Source organism: Equus przewalskii, chromosome 32 (genome assembly GCF_037783145.1).
Source record: "Equus przewalskii isolate Varuska chromosome 32, EquPr2, whole genome shotgun sequence".
Taxonomy (NCBI): domain Eukaryota; kingdom Metazoa; phylum Chordata; class Mammalia; order Perissodactyla; family Equidae; genus Equus; species Equus przewalskii.
Genome location: NC_091862.1, coordinates 16,664,378 through 16,690,131, shown reverse-complemented (window position 1 = coordinate 16,690,131; position 25,754 = coordinate 16,664,378). Strand labels below are relative to the sequence as shown.

The 25,754-nt window shown below is 44.6% G+C and overlaps 1 protein-coding gene and 1 long non-coding RNA gene across 2 annotated transcripts in view; one reads left to right on the top strand and one right to left on the bottom strand.

Moving 5' to 3' along the window:
* The first annotated feature begins 887 nt into the window (after window positions 1-887).
* PPP1R14C (protein phosphatase 1 regulatory inhibitor subunit 14C) overlaps window positions 888-25,754 on the top strand; it is an 87,480-nt gene continuing 62,613 nt past the window's right edge. Inside the window, exon 1 of the mRNA XM_070602937.1 lies at window positions 888-1,823. Coding sequence (XP_070459038.1) covers window positions 1,506-1,823 — 318 coding nt within the window. The 5' untranslated portion in view covers window positions 888-1,505. The remainder of the gene's footprint in view (window positions 1,824-25,754) is intronic.
* LOC139080762 (uncharacterized) lies at window positions 13,380-14,691 on the bottom strand. The gene is made up of 3 exons (XR_011535505.1): window positions 14,580-14,691; window positions 14,138-14,318; window positions 13,380-13,749 (listed from the first exon to the last, which is right to left on the bottom strand). It is a non-coding gene; the product is annotated as an uncharacterized lncRNA (long non-coding RNA).

Here is a 25,754-nt window from a genome sequence, read left to right as displayed (position 1 = left end):
TCATAAAAGCTGCTTACTGTGTTTGAGCATCTTTGTGGTTTCTTTCAGTTGCCTACACAGAAATATATTATGTACAACAGAAATATATTAGTGTCTCCCTATAATTTTATACACATCCAGATGCAGTTTTCTGTTTAGAGCTGCCTTCACCATCTTTTTGCCCTAAATCTTATAATAAGCGCATTCATTTGCAATTCTACTTGGCTGTATGATGTTTTTAAAGTAGAATTAGTCAATGCAGTCGCTTTCCCGGTAAAAAGAGGTTGTTTGGAAATGGTATAGAGAGAGAAGAAATTGGCTAGACAGGGATTGCAACACTAGAAATGTAGGACCAGGGGCTGGCACCCCTGGCGGAGTGGTTAAATTCTCGCGCTCCACTGCAGGTGGCCCAGTGTTTCCTTGGTTCGAATCCTGGGCGCGGACATGGCACTGCTCATCAAACCATGCTGAGACAGCGTCCCACATACCACAACTAGAAGGATCCACAATGAAAAATATACAACTATGTACCGGAGGGGCTTTGAGGAGAAAAAGGAAAAAATAAAATCTTAAAAAAAAAATAAATAAATGAAGGACCAGTAAACTGGCACCGACTCTTTCAGAGAAATGCTTGCTGCCTGGGTGTCCCCATCCCTTTAGCCGAGCGGTGTGAAGGCTTGATAGTCTTCTGTCCTTTCGATATAAACATAGCTTAGTGCTCTGCCTATCAATAAACAGACACGTTGTAAGGAGAGAAAAACTGGTCTGAACAGAATCTCTTAGGCGCGGTGATTGCTGATTGCACAAACATCGCCTCGTCAATTTCTCTCACAATCCGAGAGAGGAAGTGGCGTGAATAGGAGTGTGTTTTTGGAGGAGTTGGGTGGGGCAGGGAGGGGAGGAGACACTTCCCCGCCAACCGAGGAGTCGGTAGGGCGAGGAAAACCGCGAGGAACCTGCGGCTCAGTCCCTCCTCGTCCCCTTCCTGGCGCCTGGCGGTCCCCTGTCCCCGGCGTCGCCGAGCCGGGGCCACGGGAGGCAGCGGGTTTCGTGCGCTTCGGGACCCCGGGAGGAAGCGCGATTCCCTGTCTCCAGAAGGAGAGGACACGGTCCCCGGCTCAGAGGACCATCTCTGGCACCAGACCCACGCCAGTCCTCTCTGGCCCCTGCACACAGGCGACCGCTCGTGTTTACGCGCGCACACATTCCTGCCTCTGCGCGCAACTCCCACGCCCGGGCCCCTCTGCCTGCCAGGCGCCAGATCCGCCTCCCCGGCTGGAGCGAGAGGGTCCTCGGCTGCGTCTTTAAGGCTGCGGTCCCCGCCCCTCCCGCCTCCCCGCCCTCCCCGGCCCGCCCTCCTCGGTGTCGCCGCGGCTCCTCCCGACCTCCCCACGAGCCGGGCGGCGCGCGGTGCAGGTGCCGGCGAGCCCCTCGAATGCCGCTGCCCGGCCCGAGGTGGTAGCGGCGCCGGGCGCGCTCCGCCCGCCCCTCCTCCTGGCCGCATCGGGCTCCGGGAGCGCGGGGACATGTCGGTGGCGACAGGCAGCAACGAGGCGGCCGGCGGGGCCAGCGGCGGCGGCGCGCGGGTTTTCTTCCAGAGCCCCCGGGGCGGCGCCGGCGGCAGCCCGGGCTCGAGCAGCGGCTCAGGCTCCTCCCGGGAGGACTCGTCGCCCGTGGCCACGGCGGCCGCTGACGGGCAGGTTCAGCCGCCGCCGCAGCAGCAGCAGCAGCGGCGCCACCAGCAGGGAAAAGTGACAGTGAAATACGATCGCAAAGAGCTTCGGAAGCGGCTTGTGCTGGAGGAATGGATCGTGGAGCAGCTGGGTCAGCTGTACGGCTGCGAGGTACCTGGGCGCGGGGCGGGAGGGTCAGGGGCCTCCTCCGCGGCTCTGAGCTCACGCAGGAATTCTCCAGGGCACCAGCTCCCGGGTGCGCGCCTCCCTGACTCTTGGGGACCCAGCGCTGGGAGCGAGATGCGGCGCTTTCTCTCTCCAGGGTGCCCTCTGGCGCCAGGGTGCAGAGATTGGGACGCTTCTGCCTGGGTTCAGCGGCTGGGTGCCCGCAGAGCTGCGGGCCCCCTTGGTGGCCCGGAGGAGGGTTGGGTCTTTCCAAGCGCGTTGCTTTTCTCGGAGCCCCGGGCGCTTTTAGGCTCCAGCTGCTGCTACACCCAGCGGAGCCCGGAGGGGCTCACCCAGCTCACGCCTAACCCAAGGAGAACAGCACTCTGCTGGGGTCCTGGCAGCCCCGATTTTTGTGGAGAGGGAGCAAGGGAAGGGACTTGAAAGCTGCTTAAAGGAGAGGAGAGGTTCTGGGGATCTCAGAGGCGCCCTCGGTTGCTGAAATTCTACATCAATATCGTGGAATGAACGCTTTCCCTTTCCCAACCAGCCCAGACGCGGGTCCCCATAATTCATCCTTGCGTTTACCAACGCCGCGCACGTTGGGCTTTGTTGAAGCAGCTTTCTTGTTTCCTGCCCAGGCTCAGTTACCGCCTTTGACGGGCACAGAGTGAGAGCCTTGGACGACCTCGAAGGGTGCCAGAGTGGAAGGAAGGTGGCCCTACGGGTGGTGCGTGGGGGGCCCGGAACCCGCCAGCTACCCCTCTGCCAGGACATTGTGACTTCCCACACACAGTTCAGGGGCTAAGGTGATACTGAAGTCTCACTGACGTGTGTACATTTGGTGTAAGGAAAAATATTTAGAATAAGGTGTAAGAAATATATGCTAGAAAAATGATGGAAGCCAACAGAGCCTTTAATCACTAATTCTAAAGGAAGTACTATATTTCTCTTAACTGAGTGGAATTTGGAAACAGTGGAGGAATGAAGGGGATTAATAATTAAGAATATGGCTTCTAAGTTGAAGCAAGGTTGTGTGGTACAACTGTTGCGCTCTTCAGCAAAAATGAAGGCCAGATCAACTCACTGGCTTGGGGTATTCTGCATTTCACACATTTTATGACCTGTTGTGAATACATATTTTCCTTAACATTCTTATCGCAGCCTTCTCATTAGGGACCACTGATGAATGATTATGATATAATGAAGCTTGACTATATGACTAATGGCCTTGTAAAACTATATTGTTTCTCCAGCCCTTATAAAAAGCCATTTTAATTGCATAAATAAAAACTGGCCAAAATAGGAAGTGTTCATGGGATTTTTTTTTTATAGGAAGTTGGTGAGACTCTTTAAATAAACAATATGTTTGATTTAGATGGGATCCTTGTTGGATGGATGGATGTGTTCAGTCTTGCCTCTGTAGAATCCAATTAATTTTCGTTTATTTCATACTGACCTTTATAATCCGTTTTGGATTTGGAGGTTTGAGTTAATAGAAAAGCTATTGTTGAAATTAACAATGCTTTAGGAATGCTCCTTTTATGGGAGGGTAATTAGAGGTAGCTTGAGCAACTAGAAAGAGTTCCAGCCCTTTAGCAAGTTGGCAAATCACATCTTTTAAAAATTCTTCACAACAATTGGGGGGAAAAATGGAGGATTGAATGTTCTCTGTAGTGACCATGTAGGTTAGGGACATCTTTTAAAGGGCAAACGTGACTTTGAATCTTTCCCTTGTACTTCTCTCATTTTAGACTTTCTAGTGGATAGCTCTGAGATTTGAAAGAGAGATTTTGTGATGATACAAGATGCCGTAGGCTGCCCGCATGTCATTAAAATGTGGCGAGTATTTCTCTTCCAGTTGTTTGTCCTGTCATTTTAGGTTGAAGGAATATAAATCATTGAGAAGGCAATTTGTAATTACTAGGCTGATCGTACATCTTCATGTAATGATACAAAGCATGTGGACTAATAAGTAGCCATATAAAGGATTGTCTTCTTCCATGTATTTCTCCACTGGTAGCGCTCTATTTTTAGCTTGAGTCCTCTGGTCTGGTAGCCTTTCTTGCTGATAGCTTCAAGTCTTTTAGCCTCTGGTTTGTAAATCAAGAAGGACCCACCCTGGCTTATAGTTCTGAATCTCATGAATGTAAAGGTGAAGGAAATGTCCTTTTTACACTTAAAATTGGCAATGTTTTCAAATGTTTATTGCATGACATTGACACAGGAAGCTGACTTGCCCAACTTCAAACTGGCTGGAGGCCTGAGCTATCTGGCAAGTTGGGGGAGAAGATGAGCAACATATTTAATTTCAGATGACCTTGTATCAGCACTTGGATGACCTGTCCTTTTCGGAATAGAAAATGGTGATCTTTTGGAGTGGCATAGAGCATGATATTTACAATTGGAAAGGAGTGGGAAGAAGTACACAGAATAACTTCCTGGCTGTGGTCTTGTCTAGAAGTTTGCCGAGATCCATCAGTTTTGTATGGAGAATGATAGAGAGACAGCACCTGGGGAGTACTTACTGTGCACCAGGTGCTGTTCGAGAAACAGTGTAGCAAGAATTGATTTGTCTCTACAACAGCCCTATGAAGAGGATTTTACAGATGAGGAAACTGAGACCCAGAGAGATTAAGAAGCTTTCCCAGGTTCACATAGCTTGTAAATGGCAGGGACGAGGGGAGGGGTGAGGACCCGGGCAGTGTGGCTGTGAGTCCAGTTCACCAGGCCTGCCTGTAGCTTTGCAGGGTCTCATGCAAGAGAACAGATGGAGGCCCTTGTAGCATGTGTCGAAATATTTAAAAATAATGAATTTAGCTAACGTGCATTTCTATAGAATTGATTCTACCCACCTACCTTGACAGCGATGTCTTCATAATGGCCCGGAAGGTTTGAATCTTGCATTCTCAGACTTCCCAGAGCTCAGAGCTGGAATGCACCTGGGAGAATCTTCCCCCGCCCGGGGTCTGCTTCGTTTTGTTCCCCACTTGCGGTTCAGCCCCACCTGGAGACGGGCGTTGTATCCGCCTGCATGTCCAGCCTCTGTCCACACCCTCTGCCACCCCTCAATCATGCCTCTGGCTCAGACCAGTGGGAGGACAGATCTGGGAAGAGCCTGTTCATGCTCTGGAAGTGGCTTATATTTGATCAGGGAATTCTGGGGACCTGGTGTGTAGCCTAAAACCAGACAGAAGGGCACCTGTTCTGGATTCGTAGGTCCAGTTTGTCTGGGGAACTCTGGACTGACTCTGCAGGAAGATGGGTGTGGCAGGAGTGGGACCCAGGACTGTGGTTCCTCTTACCCCGTCTAAGAGTGATATCGTTAAACACCACATCATGCAGCCTTTGGATGCACAGATCAATGTTGTTATAGCTTCTAACATGATTAGTTGTGTTTATAGTTATTTTCCATTCATCTTCTTGTACAGGTAGTTAAATTTTCAGCTAGGAATTGGGTTATAATGGAGCTGTTAGTTCCATCTACATCCAGATTGAAGGATTTCTGTTAAGACATTTTCATATGTCTTCCAAACCCTGACAGTTTTTGAGAGCATTTGAAATCTGGCGTAGTGTCTACTTTGACAAGTATTGCAAGATGACTTCCTGGATAAGTCATATCAATTTTTACCATCGTTCCCAGCATCAAGATAACATCTGTACTTCCAGTTTTGCAATTAGATTTGCTTTGGAAAGAAAAGCCTGTTGTTAACCTCAGGTTGTTGAAACACCCATAGCAGCCTGGCCGTAAACAGCCTTGTGCACTGAGACTATTTCCAGCTTATCCTGAATGTCCATTGAGACGGCCTCTCCCTTTGCTGCTGCTGTCTGCATTTTAAAAAGTGGCTTCTGGCGTATTATACCTGTTCGTTTTCCCTGACTCCCTACCACCCTCATTCTGTAAATCAGTGCTGTTAAAAAGTTTTTGATGGTGACCCTACAGAGAAATACCCTTGAGATTGCTGCTTGATACCTACACAAACACACGGATGTTTGAAAACAGAGATTCAAGAGCACCGCTTCATGTTACTCTGTATGCTAAAGAAAAAATTACAAAGGTAATATAAAATACGACTTTATTAAAGTTTCAGTACAGTATTCTGTCCTATTTCATGTTCCAAAATTGCTGGTTGTGAGCCTTTAAGTTGATTTCATAACACATTTTGGATTATGGCCTGCAATTTAAAAAATACTCTCCCTGAAATAAGGCAGAGAGAGAAAGACAAATACAGTATGAAAAAAGCCTAGGCTCACAGATACAGAGAACAGGTTGGTGGTTGCCTGCGGTGGGGGCTTGGGGTGGGTGAAATGGGTGAAGGGGGTCAAAAGATACAAACTCCAGTTATAAGATAAATAAGTCAAGCAAATGTAATGTACGGCATGGCAGCTACAGTTAATAATACTATATTGCGTATTTGAAAGTTGCTTAGAGAGTAAATCTTAAAAGTTCTCATTACAAGAAAAAAACATCAGTAACTATGTATGGTGATGGATGTTAATTAGACATATTGTGGTGGTCATTTTGCAATATATACAGATATCAAAAAATTATGTGGTACACCTGAAACTATTATAATGTTGTAGGTCAACTGTACCTCAATAAAAAATATACTGCTCCAAAAAGTGAAAATCCTAAGTATATGTAATAGTATTAGCTGACATTTATTGAGCGCTTTCTATGCATCAGTTACGGTTCATATAATCTTAGTAATAACATCTGATAGTCCCGTTTTGTGGATGTGGAAACTGAGGTACAGAGAAGTCAAGAAGTTGCCCCAGGGCCCTCAGCTGGGATGTGGCAGAGCAGGGCTGTGTCCAGGAGGTCAGACGCACTTTGCCACTGCACTGTACTGCTTCTCCATGAGGGACGGAGCCTGGCATCTTCTGTGAACTCCCACATGCTGCCTACTCCCTGGATGTGGCTGTTGTAACTTCTGAGTTGACCGATACTGCATGTGGGGGATGCCAGCCCCAGTGGGCTTGTTCTTGTCCCTGGATCAGGGCTCTTGTTTTAATTTCAGGTCCTTGCTTTGTATACAGACTCCCACTCTATAGCATCAAATGACCCTACTTTGTGAGGACCTCTCCCGGAAGGTAGAAACTACTGCTTAGAACTCAGTTTATGGATTATTCGGTGAATCCCCATTTGTTTAGGTATTTGAGAATGAACAGACTTTTAAACAAAACTGCTCTTTATTTTTTTAAATCTCCATAAATTCAACCTGTAACATATTAAGGGATAAATTAAACGAGTCAAAAGACTATGAATAAAAGAATTCTAAATTGCCAAAGAAAGAAAACTGTACGTAATGCATTTCCCTTTGGAACAAGGGTTAGGGAAATTTGGTGTGGGGACAGTGGTTAAAGAGTAAAAACTGTGAAGCCGGATGAATTTGAAGTCAGATGGCGGCCCAGCATTTAGCAGTCATTGGAGATTAGGCAATTTCCTTAGCCTCTCTGAGCCTCACTTTCTCCTTCTGTTTAAGGGCATCCTCCTGGCTTCTTTACAGGGTTGTTATGAGGACCGAATGGGTAAGACACGGAATGTGGTAGCTGGTAGTAGCAGGTATGGGTCAGCGTTGTCATTTGAACCACAACCAGCCAGTAACCATTGGTTATTCTCTGTGATGTGGGGAGAGGACAGGAGGGGGAAGAAAGCAAGGTATTCACATCTATTTGGTGATAGAATTTAGAGAAGGATGTGTGGGTACTTTGGAGTCAGAGATGTTGGTGTGTGTTTGAACTTGAACATGGGCAAATACTCTGTGTATCATTCCCCTTTTTCTTAGTGCCTTCTGTATTCTGGACATTCCTGTGGATTTTCATGTATGTGTAGAAAAGCTGGACTTCAACAATTTGAACGCAAGACTGTCTTAATTTTCTTTGTGCGTGTCCTGGCAGAGCACAGGCCTTCAACCAGTGAGCGTTTGTTTGAATGAATGAAAATGGGTCGATCTTCAGAAAACCTCTGAAAAGTTATCAATGTTTCAGAAGGAATTAGTTGGTGGTGTTTCTCTATTATAGTCAGGTCTAGGGAAAAAATTGATCCATAGTTTTGCTACAATAACTCGTATCGTACTCTTGCATCATTACAGTATTATTTCAGCCCTGTTGAAGAACACATTTACCTTCATTGACTTATTTGCTCCCAACAGGAATTTGAAGATAGTAGTGGCAGCTAATCGACTTTTAAGCTTAGAGTAAGAGGCTGCTTTAGAAGATTTCATCTTCCCTGAGTCTCCTGTCCTCTCTTTTTTCCCTTCGTGCCCGCTGACACACCATTTCTGCCTCTACTCCCTCTGACACGTGTTTGCTTCCCGTGTCTTCTGTTTTTCTCCCACTTTTGAAACAAGCTGGCTCCATGTGGTGGAACTTGCCTACCTCCCAGCTCTCCCCCAGGGGCATCTCTTTCTCGATGGAGGGAAGAATGAAATCGGAATTGTTCGGTTGTCCACGTGGCGTGTGCACTGTGTGCATGATTTCATTTCGTAGTTCACTCTCTCATCTCTTGTTTCCTGCACTTGGCTGTTTCAAACCTTCCCCCGTCTTTTTAAGGCACCTTTTCTGTCATCCCCCTTTCCCCTCAGCCCGTGTCCTCGCAGCCTCCTCTTTTTCAAATCACCTCCCAGGCACTTCTTCCCTTAATTTCCCTCCGGTCTTGGCTGCATTTTCAACATACATCAGTTGAAGTCTTTCTCTTCTGTTGACAACAATCCCCCACCACAAAAACGCTTCCCTTTCGCAATCCTGTATCCCCTCTGGTTGCTGCTCTTTCTCCTTGCCTTACAATCTATTTTTCCAGAACTTTCTCAATCTGTGACACACGCTGTTTGTCCACCGCAGTGTGATGTTGGCTCCACCACGGCTCCCCTGATGACCTTGTCTCTCAGTCCTTTGGGTTTGCCGGGTCTTTATTGTACTTGGCCTTCTGCATCATTAGGTACCCTCCATCATTTCCTTTGGAAGCCTTTAGCTTCTGAGGGAGTCCTTTCTCTGAGTTCTCACCCTGTTCTCTACCCTGCCAGCTTCCTTTCTGGATTTTCTTTCTATGCCCACCTCTTCAATGCTGATGTCGCACAGGGTCTGCCTTTGGGCTCCTGCTCTATCTTTGTTTTTATCACTCCTGCACTCTCCGTCTGGGTGATAGGAATATCCGAGTGAGTGGCTTCAGTTGCTGTCCATATGCCGACAACTCTTCAGTCTATATTTTTAGCCTGGATCTGTTTTCTGAGTATCAAACATATTCAGAGAGTTTTGAAATGGACACCACCACTTGGACGCCCCACGGCAACCTCATATTCAATTGGTCTGAAAATGAATTTCTTATCTTCCTCAGCAAACCTGCTCGCCTTGCTCAGTTCCCTCCGGGAATGGCAGGCACTGCTGTCCACAGATGTCCCCACTGAAGGTTACGCTGGTGTCCTTCTCTTGCCTCTCCCTTGCTGGTCACACCCAGTAGTCACGAAGTCTCATTGATGCTTGCTCCTTACAGCTCCGGAATCCGAGTCCTTGACTTCTCACCACCTCTGCTTTAGTCCCACACCTTATCATTTCCCACCTGCATTGTAGCAACAGAGCTTTTAGTCTCGTTTCCCTCGAATTACTCCCACTCCTGGTACCTGTGCTCCTGTCATGGCTCCCAGCCTCTACCATTGCTGCTGTGTTACTACGACCTCTGCCACTAACACAGCTCTCGCGTGAGGGCCGGGGGACTGACGCATTTTATCTCCTACACTCAGCCCTCCTGGGTGGTATTATCTTCATTTCTTCATGTTATAGAGGAAGAAACTGAGATCAGAGAAGGTGTTCTTTGTCCTTGTCCAAGGTCATGCTGACTCTTTCAAAGTCAGGTAGCCATGACGCTATCATTGCTCCCAGCAGCGACATTTATTAAGTTCTTACTGCATACCCTGTCCTTCATGAGGTCTCATTTAATCCTCGCAGGGATTAATTAACTCTGCAAGGTAGGGGAAGACAGCGAGGTCTGGAAAGCTTGAGCAACACGCGCTGGTCAGAGGCCACAGCACTCTCAAGTGGCAGGGTCAGGAGAGGACCCCTGTCTCTGGTTCCTGGGCTGGGGCCTCCTCCTTGGAGCCCGTCCCTCCAGCTCTCCTCACCACAGTGCTTCAAGGCCACCTGCATGCTGCCAGAGCGATTCTAAAATCCAGACCGGATCCTGTCCTTCCCACAGGCTTCAGGATGAAAGGGGAGCATGTCAGCCTGCAACAAGGCACAGGGGCTTGCCCTGCCTGCCTCTCCAGTCTCATCTCTTGCCACTGTCCCCCACCCCTGCTTCTTCAGTTATCAACTAAGATCCTAATTCGGGGCAGGCAGGAACCCATTCTCACTTGCCAGAATGATCTCTCCCTCCCTGTCTACCTCTTACCTGTTTTTCAGGCTCTGCTCATGGTATCTTCTCCAGGAAACCTCTCTGATGTGTCTCCTCGCAGGCTGGCGGGCTGACAGGTCCTTGCCGGCTTGTGCTACCCCCCTTCTCGGCACCCTTTCTGTAATCCTGCCTCCTACACTCACTGCAGCTTCTTGAGGACTGAGTGTTGTGATCCTTGCAGCCCCATGCCTCTCACACACCTGGCTGTGCTCAGGTGTCCCGTACCTGGCTATGGAGTGAGTGAGACAGCCTGGCGCTCAAGGGCAGTTGGCAGCATCTTTTGGTACTGTGCATTCAGAAACACCTACCCCAGATTAATGGTGTTAATGCTATTTGGCTCTGCCTCTCTTAAAAACCTGCTCCTGAGCCAGCCCCAGTGGCCTAGTGGTTAAAGTTTGGCACGCTCTGCTTGGGGGCCCAGGTTCGGTTCCCAGGCATAGAACCACACCACCCGTCTGTCAGTAGCCATGCTGTGGTGGTGGCTCACATAGAACTAGAAGGACTTACAACTAGAATGTACAGCTATGCATTGGGCCTTTGGGGAGGAAATTAAAAAAACAGAGAGAAAGGAAGGTTGGCAACAGATGTTAGCTCAGGGCGAGTCTTTCCCAGTAAAAACAAAAAACCTGCTCTTTCATCGGTGACTTGAAGTTTTGGTTCTTTTTCTTGGCTATGAATTCTGTCTCTGTAGTCCTTTGAACCTGGGAATTAAAGGAAGTTGATATGGAATAAAACTCAGATGTGCTAGTGATGAAGTCTTCAGAGGACGTCATCAGAGGTGACTGCCATTCTTCTCTGTAATTTTAATTTTTCAGTATGTACACGCATCCTATTTTATTTGCACAGTAATTGTTCATTTCTTGGGGAGCAGAAATGCAGGCTGTGCTGTGAAGTGGCGAGTGCTTTTCTATCAGCAGTTAAGATTTCAAGCAACAGGCTCACACAAGTCTTGAAAGAACAAGGAATGAAAGCCAGGATTCCTGCCTCTGCTCAAAAATTTGGGCCAGTAAATTCACACAAGCACTTAGTCAGAGCTGGCATTCTGGAAATCTGTTCCCCTGCATAAAAGCTTAGAAAAAGAAGAGACCAGCGTGTAGATTTGTCTGTAGAGCATCACTTGGTGGTTGAGGGAAAAATGATCCAAGAAGGGTCTTTCCTTTTTGAAAGAACCCTTAGGACAAACTGTAGAAGGAACTGTGGAGGGCTGGAATATTCATTCATTCATCCAGTAGGTATTTTCATAGATGAGGAAAGGGGAACAAGAAGTCTTCATCCTTTTAAACTGTGTAGGAGAAAATGTGGAGAAGTGAAGGGAGCCCTTCCATTCTAGGAGGAGAATGGAGGTGGCCAGAGGATTGAAAGCCCTGGAGGCAGATGCTGCCCCTGGTCACAGCTGTATTAGTGAATTCCACACGTTTACTCACCTTGGAGGGTCGCGGAGCTCTTCCTTTACTCAGCCTATTCCAGGAGAGGGTCTGACACCTTCATTGACATTATAAAGTAAATGGCTAACAACACTCCAGTGATCTGTCCTTTTAAAAGCAAGTAAGGTCCTAAGGAAAAGAAAATAATCTCTCGACAGCCGCACTTGGAGAGTTAATAAACCAGGGCAGGCTGTATGATTTGGGGGCAGTGGGACCTTGTTGGCATCTGTGAAATCTACGAAACCAAAACCTGTCAGTTGTTGCCAGCGTGATGTTGTGGGGAGGGCCCTGACCCCAGAAACTCTGTTCCAGCTGGGCTGCTGCTTAACCTGCTCGGTGACCTTAGCAGGTCATATTCGCGAGAGACAGAGACTTTTGTTTTCGGGGTTTCTTTCTTCATCTGAAAAAAAAATGAGGGAAGTGTCAGGCTTTCAAGCTCCAGCCTTTAGAGCTTCTACGATGCAGCTGAAGAAAGTGAGAGTCTTCAAGAGAGGGTGACATTGAAATCAGTAATAGAAGAGTCTTTCCCTCTCAGTGCAGACCTGAGACTAGAATTAGACCAGTTCACTGAAGGGTCATCGGATTTGCATAGCTAATTTACTGTAGCTAAAGTGGCAGTGTATCCATCCTCCCCTTGGCGTGACCTCTTATGCTATGTGATTTGGTGGGAACATAAAGATCAGACTGAGAAGACTTTAAAAAAAATTATTTAATTTTTTTGAGGTCCTGTTGGCTTATAACATTGTGTAAATTTCAGGTGTGCATTATTATATTTCAGTTTCTGTATAGACTGCATCGTGCTCACCACCAATGGTCTATTTTCTTTTTTTTTTTTAAATATGTTCTTCCCAGGTAATTAATTTTCTTATAATGTCCAGTTACTTTTTTTTTTTTTAAAGATTTAATTTATTTATTTTTTCCTTTTTCTCCCCAAAGCCCCCCGGTACATAGTTGTATATTCTTTGTTGTGGGTCCTTCTAGTTGTGGTATGTGGGACGCTGCCTCAGTGTGGTCTGATGAGCAGTGCCATGTCTGCGCTCAGGATTCGAACCAACGAAACACTGGGCCACATGCAGCGGGGCGCGTGAACTTAACCACTCAGCCACGGTCTAGTTTTTATCTGTCACCATACACATGTGCCCCTTTACCCCTTTTGCCCTCCCCCCACCCCCTTCCCCTCTGGTAAACTTTTTTTAAATCCTCTTTCCCCCCTCCAGCACTTCCTCCCCACTATTGGCTTCCAAGTTAAATTTGAAATTTGACAGATATTCATAGCTACCCTATCTGCTTCTTCTTTTTTTTTTCTTTTTTCTTTTTTGCATTTAATTGGGTTAACCTTTAAGAAGAGCTGGCATATTTGACTTAAACATTTAAGGCATATAATTTATAATATTGTTTGTTGGGGGACCTTTCCTATTATTATGTGTCCCTTATTTTGGCAGCTCATAATTAACTAATCCTGGTATTTATTTTAACTTGAGGCAGGTTTGTGTTGAGACGTAAAATGGGCATCTGAGAGGGTGTCACAGCAGCTTTAGGAAATAAAATTTTAAAAACACGAAGGGTACAAATTAGCCTAAATAAGAGGCTGAATAAGTTTGGATTAAACAAATTAATTTTCCCTGAGGAATTTATTCACAGAATGTCATTTCATAGTTAGTTTTAGAACTAACATGACAGGATAGAAAAAAGAAACTGAGATTTTTCGTGGACTGTTCTGGTTGGAAGCAGAAAGCAAAATATATTACGTTTATTAAGCATAACATATGTTTATTTTGTAGGATGATAGAATCCATAGACTACCGTCAGATAATTCCATTCAATCTACACAGAAGCTCTGTGATGTAAGTAGTTATCTCAGTTTTACATGGAGGAAACCGAGACTCAGATGCCCGAGTTTAAATTGCCAGTGAGAGGAGAAGACTCTGACTTAGACACAGTGGACGTCAGTTTCACCTTCCTCCCCTGGATCATTTCCGTTTATTCTAGCATCTTTGGTCCAAACAATGGGCAAGGCTTTTCTGCTTAATTATTTGATGCATTTTCAAATATGCTTCATCTTAGATGAACGATTCCATAATTTTTTCCCATTATTTCTTACATGAGAATTCATCTATTTCTGAAAAAAAATTCAAATCCATTAGTTCTCAAGTGTATATATCACAGTGAGTGTGCTACTTATTTCTTTGATTTGCACAAGCAGTTAGCATTGGAGTCCTTACTCTCCATCTATCCACTTAGATGGAATTTTGAGGTTAAAAGTTAGAAACTCACTTTGAATAAGTAGGAGCATACAGAGTGGGTATCTTATCCTACATGTTTGAAAGTACCAGATGGTATCATTGACATGGTACAAGTAAAGAAATAATACTTCATCTAAATAAAATGTGAAAAACCCTTAACCATTTCTTTTGCTTCTGCTACAGGATGTTTTTGTCAGAGTTGCTGTGGTTGGTCACCTGTTAATATCTTTTATATTTTCTACATCAGTCGTACAGCTGACTTACCTGCTTCATTCGTTTCTGCAGATATTAATTGAATCAAATCTGTTTCAAACCAAGTAGGTGTTGAGTTTTCAGATGGGGAAGGATGGCTTTTCTGCTTTGTTCTCGTAAGCTAATCCTCTCCAGAACAATTCTAATTAGTCAACCGGTTTTTCTCCTGTGTGTGACAGGGTGTGGCAGCACTCTGACAAGTCAAAAGAAAATGAGTCATTGATTTGGTGCTGAAACATGATTATGCTTGCTAGAATGAAAACACCCTAAAACATTACAACTGAAAAAATAACGTGTGCTTTCTCTGGTAGACAAGTGCCTTTTGTTAAGCGAAAATGTTCCATTTCTTCGTCAAACTCCAGATGGTTCAACATTTAGTAATCTTACACCGGAAGTATCTAGGTAAACAGACAGACCATCACCTAAACTAGCCTGAGACTTTAAAAGCATTTACCTGCCAGTCATGTCTTAGATCGCTGGAACAGTCCCCTGTTAGACTTTGGAGAGGGAGAGTGGGCTGCATTCAATAAGTGGAAGATCCCCAAGTTGAGTTAACTCATTGCTCTAAAGAAGAAGAAAAGGAGGACCTAGTTAATTTATCATGGACACCTTACTATAAACTGACTTGCACAGAACAATTTAAAACTGTAAAGGAGGGCAAAGAATGCGACACAGAGAAAATAGAAAGCCTTTAGTAAAGTGAAATTCAAACTCTCAAGCGGGCCGTTATGACTAAGACCCTGACCCACCCGCCTCCAGGTGCAAGGCTGTGCGGTCTGAGCACACAGGGTGGGTGTGGGCCAGAACCTCGCCTTCCTCTCAAGGAATTCAGCCTCCCCTCTTTCTCCCTCTGGCCCCACTTTACAAAATCAAAACAAACTGAAAAGTTCCTAGATAGGTTCTTACTGGTGATATGAAATAGATTGTCTCATTTCAGAGATCCCTATTGGCTGTAACCACGGGCTCTTTATCCTTTGCGCCTTGCGTTATAAGACAGACCCTCACTCCTCCCTGGGGCAGGAGTGGGTTGGGTCTGCCCAGTTGAGTCAGGCAGGCTCCCCCAACCCGCCTTCATCCACAGAGTGCTTATGAGTTGTCATCCTTAGCCGCCTCTAATTTCCCCTTTTAAGTGATACAACCCTCTCAGGAGTGTTTTCAGGATTAATAATGTTAAAAATCATCCCAAGAAAAGCCCAGGATATTTATGAAAGCACCATGAACAACAACTATGATCTTTTTGCCGTTATTAATTCTGCCTTGTTCATACGTATGTATTTTCAAATTAAAGGTACATCCTTTGACCAAAAAGAGAGCAGAGGCTTTTGGTGTTTTTTCATTTTGGATTTTTTTTTTTTTTTGGTGGTGTTTAGGCCTTGATTGAAAATTTTGGTCACACACCAGGTTTTATGAATATAGAATAATCTAGTCAGTACCTCAGAATGAAAAATCGGCTTGAATTGCTTCAAGAGAATTACCTTCTTGGAACATCAGCCGTATCACATTTGAGTTAAGTAATAACAGGTAACATGCATTCTGGATAAAAATCTTTTTCATGGGGTATCTTTTATATGTGCCTAGAAGTAAAACTGCAAAGATACATAATGAACATTAATGATGTTGTTTTAGTGTCATTATGAGTAGTTTTTATTTTATTGATCTGTTTTGTACAATGACGTGTATTCCTTTTATAAGAGAAGAAATCTAAAGTTGTGTTTTAAAATAGATGGGTGTGATTACCCAGTTTGTCCCCAGTAAGAAAAGGGCCCCCCTCTGCTGCAATGATGTGAGCTGTCTCCTGCCACAGGGCTTTGCAATGGCAAGAGCAGCTTCCGGGGTGTTTTGCTTTCTCTTCTTTTTGAGGTAGCCAAGCAGTTTTTATTTCTCATTGCAAACAATTAAGGGAAAAAAGAAGCTAACAAGTTTGTTCATATTAGATTCTTTACATTTTCAGAAGAAGTAGTGATAATGATTTTAGAAATTAAGGCGTCTCTATCTTTTTGGGTGGAAAGATCATCTCCGGTGAGGATGGTGCCACCATCCACAGGACAGAAGCAAAGTTAGAAGGAAGATGGGATCATCCTTTACCTTCTCTCAGGAGCCCATCCCTTCCTCCTGCTCAGGGATGGACTTTCTTCTGCGTCTTCAGCCTTTCCTTCATTTCAGGAGACATAAGGCTGTGCACTTGAGATCTGTGCATTTCATGGTACGTGAATTACACCTCAGTAAAGGACCAGAACACACATACACACAAAACGCTCCCTCCTTTCTCCTCCTCCCTTTGACCAGATTTGACAGAGGGTTGTGTATACTCTTTGTCCTCATTTTGTCACTTTCTGCTCCCCTCTCAGCCCACTGCTGTCTTGCTTGTCTCTCCTCCCCATCAAGAGGGCTCGTGCCTGCCATGTTGCTCAGTCCCAGGGCCTCACCCCCGTTCTTGTCTTTAGTGCCCTCAGCGTTGGACTGCCCTCCTTCCCAGAGCCACACTACCCATTATCCATCCATCAGCCGTCCCAACGTCTGTCCATCCTTCCATCAGCCATTGTGCTTTCCATCTGTCCGTCCTTCCAGTATCCAGCCATCAGTCCCCCATCCACCCTCTGCCAGGCCCACTTTTTTTTTTTTTAACAAATAAACTATTTTTCAGGTTTACAGAAAAATTATGAAGCTACTATAGTTTCCTTATACTCCTCAACTGGTTTCACCTATTAGTAACATCTCAAGTTAGTATGTTATATTTGTTACAATTAAGGAGCCAATATTGATACATTATTAACTAAAATCCACACTTTATTCAGATTCCTTAGTTTTTACCTAGTGTCCCTTTTTCTGTTCCGGGATTCTAACCTGGATACCACGTTACATTTAGTTGTCACGTCTCCTTAGACTCCTTCTGGCTATGACAGTTTCTCAGTCTCTTCTTGCTTTTAATGACCTTGACAGTTGTGTGGAGTTCTGTTTAGGTATTTTGTAGAGTGTCCCTCAAATGGGATTTGTCTGAGTTATTTCTCATGGTTGGACTGGAGTTGTGGGTTTTTGGGACAAAGACCACAGAGGTACAGGGCCATTCTCATTACATACTATGAAGGGGCATGCTGTCAACCTGACTTATCACTGTTGACATTGACCTTGACCTCCTGACCGAGGTAGCGTCTGTGAGATTTCTGCACTGTAACGTTACTCCCTTTCTGTCTTTGCAGACTGGGTTCTTTGGAAGGAAATCTCTGTGTGCAGTCCAGACCTAAGGGGTGAGGAGTTATGCTCCCCCTCCTCTGTCTCTACATAACTTATGTGGAATTCTGCTTGGAAGATTTCTCTTCTCCCCATGTGTTTATTTAGTCAATAATTTATTTATATCAGTATGGACTCATGGATATTTATTATGTACTTTGGGTTATAATTCAGTGCTTCTGTGTTTATTTTCTTGCTCAAATTGTCCCAACTTTGGCCATTGGGAGCTGTTTCAATTGGCTCCTTTCTCCATTTGACATACTCCCCTCATTATGTGTGTGTATGTGTGTGTGTGTGTGTGCTTAACACTCCCTTACTTTCTGGCACTATGAGATGGTCTGGGTTCATCTTGTATATTTCTTGCCCCAGGCCTAGAATCAGCCATTTTTCCAAGGAGCCCTGGTTCCCTTTATTGGAAAATGGTGTTAGAAACCAAGACTTGGGTGCTAGGTGTGCTTATTGCTACTGGGGTGTCATTCTTTCTAGGGTTTCTCAGCTGACAGAGCAAGGAAATATATGTGTGTATACTAATCTGTGTATATGCACGTATCTTTAAGTATTTCTATATATAACCATCAGTATCTATACTAAGCTAAACAGGAGTTCAAGCTGATGTCTCCGACTCCAATCCATTACCACATGGCTCATTCTAGCTTCTTTCCCTTGCCCATCTGTAAACTGTCACTGCAGTAGTGAGAAACCTGTGGTTCTCACCACCTGCCATCCATTGTAGTATGCGTGTATAGCAGTATCGGAATTGTTAACCCATGCTCTGTGGAAAGCAACTTTATCAACTAGGGTGCAGGGCTTATGTGCAGTTCCCTTTACATTTAGTCTTACAGACTCCACTCACTTCTAGACTTAGATCAGCACCTTTTCCCCATACCTCCTCAGTGAGGTTATTTCATATATTTGTAATGTAGTTAGATTGTTTTGTCACATTTTACATTCCGTCTTGGGATCCACCAATCTCCTAAATGATTTTTTTTAAAAAAATTTGCAAACGTAAAGTTTATTCTTTATGCTGTAAAGTTCTGTGGACTTTGACAAATGCATAGTGTCACGTATCCACTCTTATGGCATCATGTAGAATGGTTTCATCACCCTAAAAAATCTCCTGCACTTCACTCATTTAACCCTCTCCCCTTCCCCCCAAGCCCCTGACCACTGATCTTTTTACCATTGCTGTAGTTTTGCCTGTTCTACAGTGTCATATAGTTGGAACCATACAGTTTATAGCCTTTTCAGACTGGCTTCTATGACTTAGCAATATGCACTTAAGATCCATCTATGTCTTTTTGTAACTTGACAGCTCGTTTCTTTTTATAGCTGAATAATGTTCCATTGTATAAAACGTGCCCTAGTTTGTTTGTCCATTCAGCCATCGAAGGACATCTTGGTTGCTTCCAGTTTTTGGCATTGTGAATAAACCTGGTATAAACATTTGCCGGCAGGCACTTGTGTGGCTGGAAGTTTCCAAGCAATCGGGTCAGTATGCCAGCTGCACTTTTAGGTGCCAGGGGTACAGCAGTGAGCTGGAGAAGCAAAGCCTCTGTGCTTTGAGAACAAACACACATGAGCAAACCCAAATAGTTTCAGCTCGTGCGAAGTGCTGTGAAAGAAAGAAAACATGCAATGGGATAAAGCCAGAATGACTGTGGCCAGATTGGTAGCACCAGGAAGGCCCTCTCTGAGGAAGTTTGTCACGTTTGAAACTAGACCTACATGATGAGAGATGGCACCCCCTGTGCAAAGACCCAGAAGGATGAGCTTTCTCACAGTGGCCTCAGTTCATGCTAAGACCCTGAGGTAGGATGGACCTTGACATGGTTGAGGGACTAGCGACAGAAAGAAGTGTGAGATGCGATCATGAATGAGAGTATTTTTCTAAAAAAACTTTTACTCGTAGTGCAACAAAGTACAGAAATCCTAAGTGTACAGATTGATACATTTTCTCAAATTGAATCCACCATGTAACCACCATCCAGATCAAGAAATGGAATGCTGCTAGCACCCCGGGAGTCCCTGCTGTCCCTCGCTCCTTCCGTCATTAGCCTCCCACTCCACTCCAGGGTGAGCTGATTGACTTTGCCTTGTCTTAGAATTTTTGTCTGTTTCTTTTGTTCAATATGAAGTGTGTGAAATGAACCATTTCAACATGAACTGGTTGCGTGCCTTTGAGGTTTGTTTTAGTCACCATATAGCATTCCATGTGTGAATACATCACGATTGTTTTATCCATTCTGCTGTTGATGGGCATGTGGGAGGTTCCCAGTTTGGGGCTATTCTGACTTGAGCTGCTGGGAACATGTCTTTTGGTGAACATATGTCTGCCTTTCTGTTGGGTTATATACATAGCGGTGAAATTGCTGGCTGATAGGGTATGCATGTGTTCAGTTTTGCTGGGTATTCCCAGATGATTTTCCTAAGTAGTGGTACCGACCTGCATTCCCACCACAATATGTGAAGGTTCCAGTTGTTTTGCATCCTCGCTAACCCTTGATATTCTCTTTTTCATTTTAACCATCTTTTAGGTATAGAGGTATTGCACTGAGGTTTTAATTTGCATTTACTGAGGACTAATGAAGTCCAGCCCTTTTCATATGTTTATTTGCCCTTCAGGATTCCTCTTTGTGAAGTGCCTGTTCACCTCTTCTGCTCACTAAAACAAACAAACAAACGAACAAACAAACTTTGGGTCGGATTGTTTGTCTTCTCTTCTTCTTACTGATTTTTATATATTCTAGATACTAATCTTTATATATCCTAGATATTAGTCCTTTGTCAGAAATAAGCGTTGTAAGTATTTTCTCCCACCTTGTGAGTTGAGATTTTCATTCTCTTCATGGTGTCTTTTGATGAGCAGAAGTTCTCACTCTTAATATTGTCCAATTTATCAGTTTTTTCCTTTATAGTTAATGCATGTTGCATCCCGTTTAAGAAGTCTTTGCTCCAAAGTCATGGAAATCTCCTCCTGCTGTCTTTTGGCTCCTTCGTTGTTTTGCCTTCTACGTTTAGATCTTCATCTATCTGAAACTGATTTGTGTGTGCTATAATGTAGGGATCAAGATTCATTCTTTTCCACCTGGACGTCCAGTCGACCCAGCACCATTCATTGAACAAATCATCCTCTCCACACTGCATTGTAGTCACAAACCAAGGGACCTTGTGTGTGTGGGTCTATTATAGATTCTGGTAAGTGTGTTGTAATGTTGGGTGGGACCTTCCTGTCTTGTTCACTCTACTCCATCTCCGTTTCCTGGCACAGTGGCCCATGTGCTGTGAACGGTCAGTAAATATCAGCTAGTTGATGGACTGTTCTGAACTTGCATTTTAGGCAACAGTAGTTAAAATCGCTAGCCTCAGGCTCAAAGAAAAGATGCTCAGATTTCATGTTAGAGAGGACTTTGACTAGTTAATTATAGTTCTTCAACAGGCCCAAATATGGACAAGTCCTGCTGCCCAGAGTCCTGGGGAAGGCCAGTCAACCTCAGGCTACCCAGTCGATAGTACTGTATCTATTCAACCATCCAGTCGGCTACCCAACAAATATTGGTTGCGGGCCTACTGTGTGCCCAGCATAAAGAAGAACTATGAAATAATGGGATTCTTACCAGAGTTTCTATTTTTAATTTTAGAACATTTCTTGTTTCTTTCTTTACAAGTTAAATGCTCAGTGCAAGGAGGGTAATTTTTGGAATTTTCTTCTATTTCTGGGATAGCTTTGTAGTTCTATTATAGTTATTTAAAATTTTTTGTGTGTGACAATCTGGGTAAACAGGCAACAGGCCTGAGAATTAGAGCTTTTGTCTTGCTATCAGAATATTTTAAAACAAAACTCTACAGAAGAAAAGAGATTTAAAAAAAAAATTTTTTTAAAGCACAATTATTTCATCCAGCGAAGTCAGCGAGAGGTTAAATACTTTTCTTGTTTTCCGAATTTGGTGCCAGCCCAAAGACCACATTTAGAGAAATAAAGACATGCATTTTCAGGAGGTTGGCATGGTGCTTAGGAGGGGCCAATTAACGTGGTTACATCAGACTGCGTTTCAAGTGGGTTATGTGCTGAGTGCTACTGTGTGCTCCTAGTACCTGTCCACTGGGCGACTTGTCCATTGATGGCTTCTCCTCGACCGCCATCTTGCTTGGTTATACCAGAGCCCTAATTCATGTCATAGGGCCTCTCTGCTGCTCATCTCCCTCGGGGATGTGAATGAAGAGAGATGGGGTAGACAGATGCCCTGAGCTGGGGCCAGCTCCTGCATTAGCTGCTGGAGGTGGGGCTGCCTCCACCAGCACTTCCTTGTCCGCTGCTGCCTGTTTCTGGTGGTTTCCACTTCCAGCTGCTCAGAGCCCTTTGTGGACACTGGGAGCGACAGCCATGGAGCTGGGCCATGGCCAGCTCTGCCCTCTGCCTCAGGAAAAGGGCATAGCGTGGCAGGAGAACAGAGCGTTTGTGCTGTCAACTATCACTTACGTGACAGACGTACATGATTCGCTCTCTAATTTAGTCAATGTTGGTTCTGTTTTCTCTATTTTTCGGTTTGTCTCAATTGAATGTTTGATATATTTAGTGAAACCTCACTTATCTGGAGGCTGCTAATTCTGCCACCTCAACCACTGGGAACACAGCAAAGAACCTGAAAGAAGGCAGAATGGGTAACCTTGAGAACCTGGGGAGCGGTCCTAGAGTTTATGTTCTTTTTTGATTGGAGAGAGCCTTTGGCTGTTCCTAGAGCTTGTTGGCTCTTATTTTAGGCACAACTCTAACAAGTCTGGTTTTCTGACTTCTTAGTTCACTGTGAGTTAGAAGCAACAAACGAGGCTTCTAGAAATAAGTACTGGGAGAACGTCTCGAAGCGACAGCTGACAGCCTGGCAGTGAGAGAGTTGACAGAGAAGCTATAAAAAGCTCATAAGACTGGAGCCATCTTATAAAAGGCACAGAGAGCTCTATGCTCGTCAGTGACCTGGAGGGGAATACAAGGCAATAGAACGTCTGATCACAGGGCTGACCTGAGTCAGTAAGAAAATATTCAGTTAAATTGGTGGCTTCTGCTTCAGAAGGCAGGAGTATTACAGTGTAATACATGAGTAATACATTTAGAGAAATTTTCAGAAAAAGAGTTTAAATGTTGGTTATCTGAAATAATTTGCTTATATAGAGCCATTATTTTCAGGATACTAAATAAATAAATACTTTCTTCCTTCCCTGTCTCTATCTCTACCCTCTTCCCCTCCCCACTCCCCTGACACCCACTTTTTTTCCCACCTTGCTCTCTCATTTTACCACTTTCTCTTGCCCCTTCACTTTCTCTCCTCTCCCCTGCACCTTGCCCTCCCAACACAATACACTTTCTCATTTGTCTTTGCCTTTCAAGGACACAAGTATCCAGTGGGTCACTGGTAAACGTGCAACAACTGGCTCTCAGGAGGAAACCCCCCTGATTTATAGCGTCTGCCCATTTCCTTGGTGTAAATAGTCCCGCGTGGTTGATTTCAGGCTGTCACTGTGAAGTCAGGGCCCCTGGAGCAGGAAAGAGTATTTCCTCTATATAGATACAATAGACATAAGTAACCTCAAGAGCATAGGTAAGCCTGAAACGTAATAAAATTGTTAGAAAGTGATGTGTTTTGAGTATTCATTAACTTTGTTTTAATTATTAATTTACTTGTATGTTTATGTAGTTTAATTTTTAATAATGACTGTGTTTACCAGCTGTTCTGCAAAATTCCTGAAAATTTAAGTTGTTGTCTCTCTCATGAGCTAGCACAAGCCAGCTGCAGCATGTACCTAATACCTTAGAGCTGAAGGATGCTCTGTGATCTTATTTGAGCCTAAGAGCATCATAAACTCTGTGACAGAATCCCAGCAGCTCACAGTTAACAGGCCCTAGAGATCGTCTATTCTGACCTCTCTGCCTGACACATCAGTTCCATCTACAGCCTGGTGAAAGAAAGTTCCAGAGCTTCTGCTGGTCGGATTTCTCATGTCCCAGCACAGCATCCGTGATTGACGTTCACAGTTGAAAGTTAGGGGACTTTGCTCAGGCTCCAAAGGACTGGAATCTAATCTCTTTCTCCTGTCGCTCTAATTTCATTCTCATGAAAACAACCCGATTCCTGATTTCGTCATTTAGCGCCAGACGTATTTTATTTGAAGGGATTAATTTAAAGACCGCTGAGCCATGCGCTTAAGTGAAATCAACAAATGTTTATTAGCACTTATGTCCTAGTTATTCAGAATCTCTTCTACTTTTTGCTAAAGAATTTATTTTACTTATTCATCACCCATCTTTAAGGGACATTCATTATATGGGTTTTACTGAACCAATATATGTTCATTATATGGAATATTCATTCATAGGTATATATTTAACATAAGTATGTATATATATACATGATATGGTACTTTTGACATTCAGAATTAATGGTTCAAGTTACTATAGATAGAAAATATTTGATTCCCTTAGGCCAGTAGATTAGAGAGCTTTCTAGAAGATCTCTCTAATCCCAGGCGTTGGTGCTTTAAGTAAAGCTGTATTTTCGCGTGTTTGTTAAGGCAGCAGACCACACCTGGCCTACTGTAGGAGGCCCCCTGGGATGGTGGGAAGAACACAGCCTGCAGAATGAGGCACACTGCAGTCTAGAGCCCAGCTCTGCTGCTCACTAGCTGGTGGTTATTCTGCATTTGGACTATTGACAACTGCTGTTATGGGTATTTCTTCTTTCCTTAAGAAGCCTTGGTTTATTATGGGCCTCAAAATAGAAGCTGCTTAGTCTGAAGATAAAGTTCTTTGGAAATGCCATACGACACCTCTCCTGGTAGGCAAATTTGCTGTAATAGGGAACAGTGGGAGTGTGGGGGGGCTGTAACTGGGGTGGGGAGATGGGCACGTGACAAGGAAAGTGAGCACAGTAACTTGAGAGGACTGTGCAGCCACTCCAGGTCCCTAGGAGGCCAGATTCGCCACATGGCTGGATGTGGGCACGAGGTCATGCTCTCATCTGTAAGGCCTGGGCATCTTCTTGGTCCTCCCATCAGCCATATTGCTGTTTAAGTCGCTCCGTCAACTCATCACCTTAACTCCAAGCCAGTACTTGCCCTGGTTTCCCTCTTTCCCAGATCACTGTTACCCCAAAATATCTGGAGTTTTAGGTTTTTAAAATTTTGAAATAATTTTAGATTTATAAAGGAGCTGCAAAGACAGTACTGAGTTTTCCCATATCCCCTTCACTTGGCTTCCTCTAATGTTAACATCCTATAATCTGACACATTTATCAAAACTAAGAAATCAACATTGCTACGATACTATTAGCTAAATACTGTCTTTATTCAGATTTTCTTGGTTTTTTCCCTAATATCCCTTTTCTATTGCAAGACCTAAAACAGAATATCACTTTGTACTTAGTGGAGTGGTGTTTTTTGGTTTTTGGGTTTTTTCGTCAGGAAGATTGGCCCTGAGCTAACATCTGTTGCCAGTCTTCCTCTTTTTTTCACTTGAGGAAGATTGTCACTGAGCTAACATCTATGCCAATCTTCCTCTGTTTTATGTGGGATGCTGCCACAGCTTGGCTTGATGAGTGGTGCTAGGGCTGCACCTGGGATCCGAACCTGTGAACCCCAGGCCACTGAAGCAGAGCGCGCAGACTTAACCACTATGCCACCAGGCCGGCCCCACAGTGGAGTTTGTTTTGGCCTCCTTCTCTCATGTCTCATATCCCACCAACTCTTTGAGCCACCTAATCCAGTCCCTTATATCCACCCTTCTTTTCTATTCCTGTGACAAGTGCCTGGACCCAGCGGCAGCCCCTTACCAGTCCCACAAGGACCCTGGTACATTATTATTGGACTTCTGTCCCCAGATGCTTTCACTTTCTTGCGAGCTGCCTGGAGCTGTCAGGTGAACCATCCTAAAGATGACTTTTCTCAGGTGGCTCAGGTCTCTCCCTGAATGAAAGCAACTCCCCACACACCCCCTCTGACCTTCCAATGTCGAGTTGCACCACTTTTCAGCTTCCTCTTCAACTCTCTTCTGCACACAGATGGGTCTCTTGGCAGCCTCCTTGCCAGTGCCTAATATCTCACAATTGCTAACCTTGAGACCTACTGTGTGCAGGAACTATGTTAAGCTCCTCACATGCTTTATCTTAGTCTTCAGGACAGTACTTATGAGGGGGATCCAATTAGGAAACAGAGGCACAAAGAGGATTAAGTAACTGGCCATGGACACACAGCGAGCATGTGGTTGAACAAGCATTTGAATGGAGGGCCTCTGACTGCAGACCTTACGTTCTTAAGCCCCCCAGTCTCTCATCTCAAATTGCGGATGGCCCCATGAGTTTTGCAATACCGTTCCCAATATTCTCCTTCCCCAAACCCTCCTTCTCTCTCAGTTAGG